Here is a 6,564-nt window from a genome sequence, read left to right as displayed (position 1 = left end):
GTGAGGAACTCTCCCAAGGTCTGTAGTCAGTCAGTGGCACCCAGAGACTCTGCCCATGTGCCCTGCCCATGGGACCAACCACTCCACAGATTGCTGGGATGGGGACAGTTGGGCCTGTATGGCCCTAGGATCACCTGTGGAGTGAGCTCCACTCCACAGAAGTCTAACGTGGCAGCTTTGGTTCGGGGCTGGGCACGTGGGGCTCCCATTTGCAGTGATGAGGTGCCATTCCTGGCACACAGCAGGCTCGGGCTGTCTGGGCTGCTCGTTCAGTGCAGTTTATGGAAGAGCCAGCTCCTGCTGATGTGGCGAATTTGGTTTGCTCTCGTCCCCCTGCCCTGCTCATTCGACTGTTCCCCTGACCTCCACAGAAGCACGTCCAGGCCCTGCCAGCTGGCAGCAATGCTGAGCTGGTCAGACCCTAGCCCTGGAGGGGCCCAGGGGATGGAAGACCCTGGAGAGAAAGGCTGTTCTGCTTTGTGACTATGCCAGCACAGCCAGGGCCCTGCTTCCTGTCATGCTCACAAGCTTGAGCCCCCAGTCTCTCTTTTGAGGCCCAAGGGGTCGGCTGTGGCCACTCAGGGCTCCCAGCGTGGAGAGCCAGCTTCATCACCCTGGACCCTCCTCCGGAGCAAATGGCCCTTGAGACCACCACAGCTAACCCTTCATGGGCACGGGAGGGCAGCACTTGGCTCAAGGGCAGAGAGGCTGAAGGCAGTGTGGCACATTCTGGGCAGCACGAGCAGCATCGGGCTCAGAGGGCAGAGCAGGGCGAGAATACACAGAGGAAGAGGAAGCAGAGCTCAAAGCAGCTGTGGGCTAGGGGCGTAAGGAAGCCCTTACCACAATGCCACACTCGCCTGGTCCCTGAGGGTCACTAGGATTTGGCAGTGGGGCCCCGGGCTTTCCCCACTGAAGGTGGAGCCAACCCATGAAGGAAACAGGGCTGCACAACCCAGACCATTCTTGTGCTGTTTGAGGACCACCCACGGCGCCTCTCCTACCAGATGACTTGAGAGCTACTGCTGCTTGGCTCCTGTTCAGGTGGTGCCGGGTACTTATAGGCACACTGGCGCATTCCATCCTCACAGCAGTCCTGAAAGGTAGAATCTTTTTTTAACTATCATTTTACAAATGATGAAACTGAGGCAGCTCAGAGAGGTTAGCTGAACTGCCCAAGGTCTGTCAGAAAACTCCTAAGGGGTGAGAGGCAAGGTCCAACCCCAAAGCAGCTGGTCCCCTTGCCTGTCCCTCCCAACAGGCCATCTGCCTGCCCTGAAGCTGTTCAGCTTTAGATGCACTCTGTCCCACCGTCTGAGTCCACCGGCGCCAGCTGTCTCCCCCACACTCCCCAACCTGAGCCAGGCCGTTAGCACTCTGTAGGAGGGCTCATGTTCTCCTGTTATCAGTGATCGCTTTGAACAGACAGTCCCTGGCAGCCCCTGAGCTCCACATTCTCTACGTGAGCAGCCCTGGGCAGGCAGGTGGGTGTGCCGCTGGGCAGCAGCAGGTACAGTGAGTGCTTACCCCTGGCTTCTGCCCATACTTAGCACTCCACCAACGCTTGCCACCCCCGATGTGCAGAGGGCAGTCTGGATGATCTTGGTGTACCGGGACACATATGGTCACCTGCAAGACACTACAAATGAATGAAGTGACAGCATTTGCTTGCCTTTATCCCCAGAAGCCCTGCTGAATCAACTGAGAAGAGACCTGCGGAGCAATCACCATGAGTATCTCAGCTCTTGGAGGCAGCACCAAAGGTGAGGCCTGGGCTCCCCAGTGTCCCGGGCTCTGCTTGGGGCTGTTTTCTTCCAAGCCTGCCCCTACAGGCCGCAAGCACTGTCCCAGCAGCAAAGGGAGAGCAGCATACTGAGAGGACTGGAACGGGGGCCGAGGGTCCTGGGGCTGCGTTCCTCTTTTGAGGCTGTTGGCTTTTCCCACCACAGGGAAGCCTCTGCCACCAGGTGAGGAGGAGCGCAATAACGTCCTCAAGCAGATGAAAGTGCGAACCACGCTGAAGGGGGACAAGAGCTGGATCACCAAGCAGGATGAATCGGAGGGTCGCACCATGTAAGGCAAGGAGGCCGGGAGGGACCACAGCAACGTGGGGGCGTGCAATCCGTGGGGGCCTGACCATACCTGGGGATGCAAAGGGGCTTCCACCGTTTAGAGCTCCACCAGGCCATGTAGAGGGCAGAGCATGGGAAAGGCTATCCAGCAATGTCACAGGGTGGGAGGGCCCCTGGCTGCCTGGGAAGGAGAATATGAGGCACAAATGGCAAGACTAGCTGGGCAGCCTCTAGGATGGAGGCCACAGGGTGGCAGGTGGCAGGGAGTCTCGCAGTCACTCTTTCAGGATGCCTCTTTCCCCCAGAGAGCTGCCCTCAGGTCGGAGTCGTGCCACATCCTTTTCATCAGCTGGGGAGGTTCCGAAGCCCAGGTAAGAGGTGGTGCTCAGGTGGCTGGTGGGTCAGCCCCAGGGACTCTCCTGCAGCTTGGGGTCAGCCCTCAACAGGGAGGGGTGGGCAGTCCACAGGGGACAGGGATGCAGCCCCAGCCAAGGGTCTGCAATGAGTAATTTGAAATCTGCAGAAAGGGGAGTATAGGAGTCACTTAGTCCAGGCCCTTGGCCTTGCTGTGTGGCTGTGGGGCAGCTGCCTTCCCTGCTAGGCCTCCATGGCTCCAGCTGTTAACTGGGATTGAAGTTGTCTTTAAGAAGATGATGATTCTTACCTCCCACCCATTCCCGGCAGGGAGTGAGACTGCCTCTGAGATGCTTTGGGCAGCTTCCAGAGTCACAGTGACTCACTCCTGTAGGTCGCCCTGACTGCTTGAGTGTACTTGGGACTCGGCATGCCTGTAGAGAGGCATGAGTTTGCTCTGACTGTCTCCCAAGTTTCTCGTGACATATTTTGTCAGCTGACCAAGGAGAACTGGCTTCTGTCTCTTTTGGGGACTTTTCCATAGCAGTGTCCAGAGGGGGCTCTGAAGCATAGGCACACCCTGCTGGCATCCGGAGGAACTGCTCCTGACAGAGAAAGGGAACTGAAATTCAGGCTTGCTCCTTGCTCCAAACAGCTGACAGGTGGCTTCTCAGGGGGTGGTAGAGGCAGTGGCAGCCTCTGGAAGGGAGGGCCTCAAGTTTACAGCCGGCACACAGGGCTGCCTTTAGTAACTACGGTCTCTCTGTCACCCCTCGATGACTCGGCTCCCACTACCTGCCAGGTCCCATGCTGGGCACAGAGGATGCAGTAGTGGCCAAGACAAAGGCCCTGTCTTCCGGAAACTGACATCCCAGCAGGGGACTCAGGCAGGACCCTAGTAAACAGTTGAATACAAAAGCGAGAACCCCCACGTGTGCCTGCAATATGGCCACCTCTGGGAGGCTGTCTCCTGTTGGGGATGGAGACTACTGGGGCTGTGTTGCCCTTGACCCAAACCCTGATGCTGCAGCCCAAATCCCGTCCATTGCAGGACAAAAGGGTCCACCCTGACCCCTTGACTCCTCCCCTAACTCTGAGGAGGGCTCTTTGCAGGGGCCCTTAACTCCTGCCCCTGAGGCCAGAACTTACAGGCCGACCACCCCCGGCTGTCAGCTCTCTGCCTGCTCACCTTGGCTGCCGCCTGAGTTATCTGAGCCCCCTTAGTTGCTGCCAAGCAGAAGGTCTCAAACACCCAGAGCCTAATGTTTCCCAGCCACTGAACAAGCCCTGGCCATGCCCTCTCCTCTCAAACTTCCACCAAGACTTGGGGTGTGGGCATGCAAGGAGCTGGAGCAAAGAGGGCCCTGAGGGACAGGAAGGGGGACAACTGGCTTTGGCTGGCTGCTGCCTGGGCTCTCACCCTCAAGTCCTGATGCACCTTCCTGGTGGAGGCTGTTGAGGGAGATCAGGTCAGGTCCCGGGCTGAGGGGAAGCCTCTGGCTCTGACTGGGGAGCCTCCAGCCTGCACTGGTTCAGCCCCAAGCACAGAGGATGGGATGGCTGTTAGCTGAGAGGAGCGCTCCCTCAGCGCAGCACTGGGGCCCGGCTGGCCAAGGAGAAGCTGGACTTTGGAGAGGCCATCAACCTGCCATGAGGAGTCACCCTTGGGCACTTTTCCTGGGGGAGCATGAGGGAAATAGGCAGAGCGGAGCAGACACCTGACTGGGGGCACAGGGGGCTGGCACCCCTCGTTTCTGCTGCACTGGGACACCTGGAGCACTTGCCAGCCAACCTTATTTGCTATAGTTAAGGGCAGGATAAAGTAGGATGACCTGAGCCCGCCAGCAAACCTTGCTTCACTCCACCCCTCCTTCCCTTTGGCAGGCCTCCGAGCACAAGGGCTCCCACTGGCTACATCATCCGGTAAGTGACCGCAGGACTCTGCCGGCCTTCCTGTGCCCACTCGTACCACCCCTTGACTTCTTACCCCTCCAGCCCCTCCAGGGAGCTCACCAGCACCTCCTGGGCTCTCTTTTAGGGGAGTGTTCACCAAGCCCATAGACAGCTCTTCCCAGCCCCAGCAGCAGTTCCCCAAGGCCAACGGGACTCCAAAAAGGTGTGTCCATGGGGTGCTGGCCAGTCGGCCAGTGGGGAGGTGTGAGGGCCTGGTCTGGGCTCGTGGCAGAGAGAGCACTCTGCCTGTCAGGAGTGTGGGGCCTTGGAGGTGCCAGCTCTCATCCTGTGTAGGGCAGGATTATGGAGAGCAGGGTGGGGTGGCCAGAGGAGATGGGTTGGGGTGGGACTGGCAGTCCCCGGTGGATGTGTGGGTCTCTGGGAGGTCCTGGGCCACTAACAGTGTCCTTGTCCTGGGGTCAGTCCTGGCTACTGGGACAGAGAGGTGCAGGAGTTTGAGAGGGGCTGGGTGTAGAGTCTCCCTAGCCTGGCAGTGGGCACCCTTGACTTGCCTTGCTGATGGCATTGAGAAGGCTGAAGGTGCATGCAATTCAAGCACCTTGGCATCAGACATTGCCTGGGGCTCCATCAGACTGGAAAGGCCAAGGGGACCAGGAAACAGGAAGCAAAGACACAGGCAAGAGCCCGCTGGGCTGTTCCCTGAAGCTTGGTGGGATTTGCCTATGCAGCAGGGGCTGCCCTGTTCTGAGCAGCACAGTTCTGGGTGTCTGTCAGGGCCAAAAGCAAAGAGGAAAGGCTCCCAGGCAGTTCCTGGCCCACCTATCACGTGTCCACTGGGCTGTATGGCCAAATCTGGAGGCAGGACGGAGCCTGCAGGTAGATACATGGAACATTCTCCTCTCTAGTGCTGCCAGTCTGGTGAGAACAGCTAACGCTGGTTCTCCCCGCCCCTCCTCCTCTGGCTACAAGATGACCACTGAGGATTACAAGAAGCTGTGAGTATGCAACACCAGGCTCACCGTGGTTCCCTCCTCCAAGGAACAAGTCCAAACTCTGGGTCCGCTGAAGGCAGCTGGCTACTTGCCTCCGAGCGCAGCCCGGGAAGTCCCGCCTGCCTGACCCTCCCTGCCAGTTGCAGCTGTGGCCTGGAGCCACCGGAGGGTAACAAGCCCCAGAAAACTGGATGGCCGTGCACATTGCACGTCTAATCTGAGGCAGAGGAGGGACTGCAGGAAGCTTGTAGGAGGGGCCCCACAGATCTGGGGAAAGGATCATGGGTCGTGAGGCTGCTGCTGGCTGGCTGTGCTTCCTGGGCTTGGCCCTGCACCCCACCGAGCCTCAGGTGCTCTGCCTGGCTGCGCTGGGCTGGGGGCCTGGGGATCCTCAGGGTGCTGCTGTCAGTCTGAACATCGTGTGCCTAAATCTGAGCTGCTTCTTGGATAGAAACCTTTGGGGTTCCCCTTCGTGCTCCCCTTGGGGTCCCTTTCAAAGCCCCCCACCCCCCACTGTATGCTCAGGGAGGGGGGGTTCTCTGGACAGAGGTGTGAATTGTGCCTCTAGCTCCCAGGGGACCACATCTTTCTGTTGTTTGTCCCTTGCCTCCATCATCCAGGGATGTGGAGCAGCTGGGTAACCTTTCTAGGGAAGGAGAGAGGCTCGAACAGGGAGGGATGGGAGAGCTGGCTCTCAAGGAGGAACAAGTGGCATGAACTAAGGCCCAAAGGCAGAGATACTGACTTGCCTTGTCACTGTTGTTGAAAGCCAGGAAGCCAAGCTGCTGAGGGTGGCAGCCTATGACAGAAAAGCGCCTCTCCCCTCTCTTAGGGCACCCTACAATGTCAGGCGCAGCTCTACATCAGGGGACACCGAGGAGGAGGAGGAGGTGCCTTTCTCCTCAGATGAACAGAAGCGGAGGTAACGGAATGGTGCCTTTTGGGCATCCCAGGGGGCAGGGCAGGAGCCTGAGTCTTCGAAGACTGCTGGAATGAATTGAACTGGTTGGGGTGACAAAATGCACAACACGTAGGCCATGAGCGGTAGCCCATGGAGCATGAGAATAGGGGTCATTCTCTGAGTGCCAGAACCACCCACTCAGTGTTGGGCCAGCTGAGGGGCCCTTGAGAGCCTTCTGTGGGGTAGAACCTACGTACTGTGTATCCAGGGAAAAACCACATTTGGAGGCTCTTCGGGGCTCTAAATCGGTTTGTCAGAAAGGGCCCTGAGA

The 6,564-nt window shown here is 58.6% G+C and overlaps 1 protein-coding gene across 1 annotated transcript in view; it reads left to right on the top strand.

Moving 5' to 3' along the window:
* Positions 1-1,542: 1,542 nt before the first annotated feature.
* Positions 1,543-6,564, top strand: part of LOC111533118 (zinc finger protein 185) — a gene marked incomplete at its 3' end in the record, with an annotated part of 8,029 nt that continues 3,007 nt past the window's right edge. The window contains exons 1-7 of the mRNA XM_023200005.1: positions 1,543-1,763; positions 1,950-2,073; positions 2,378-2,443; positions 4,311-4,349; positions 4,465-4,542; positions 5,246-5,335; positions 6,165-6,254. Of these exons, the coding sequence (XP_023055773.1) occupies positions 1,730-1,763; positions 1,950-2,073; positions 2,378-2,443; positions 4,311-4,349; positions 4,465-4,542; positions 5,246-5,335; positions 6,165-6,254 (521 nt within the window). The remainder of the gene's footprint in view (positions 1,764-1,949; positions 2,074-2,377; positions 2,444-4,310; positions 4,350-4,464; positions 4,543-5,245; positions 5,336-6,164; positions 6,255-6,564) is intronic.

The sequence above is a fragment of the Piliocolobus tephrosceles genome, unplaced genomic scaffold (genome assembly GCF_002776525.5).
Source record: "Piliocolobus tephrosceles isolate RC106 unplaced genomic scaffold, ASM277652v3 unscaffolded_9778, whole genome shotgun sequence".
NCBI classification, from domain to species: domain Eukaryota; kingdom Metazoa; phylum Chordata; class Mammalia; order Primates; family Cercopithecidae; genus Piliocolobus; species Piliocolobus tephrosceles.
This window is presented reverse-complemented; position numbering and strand designations above follow the sequence as displayed.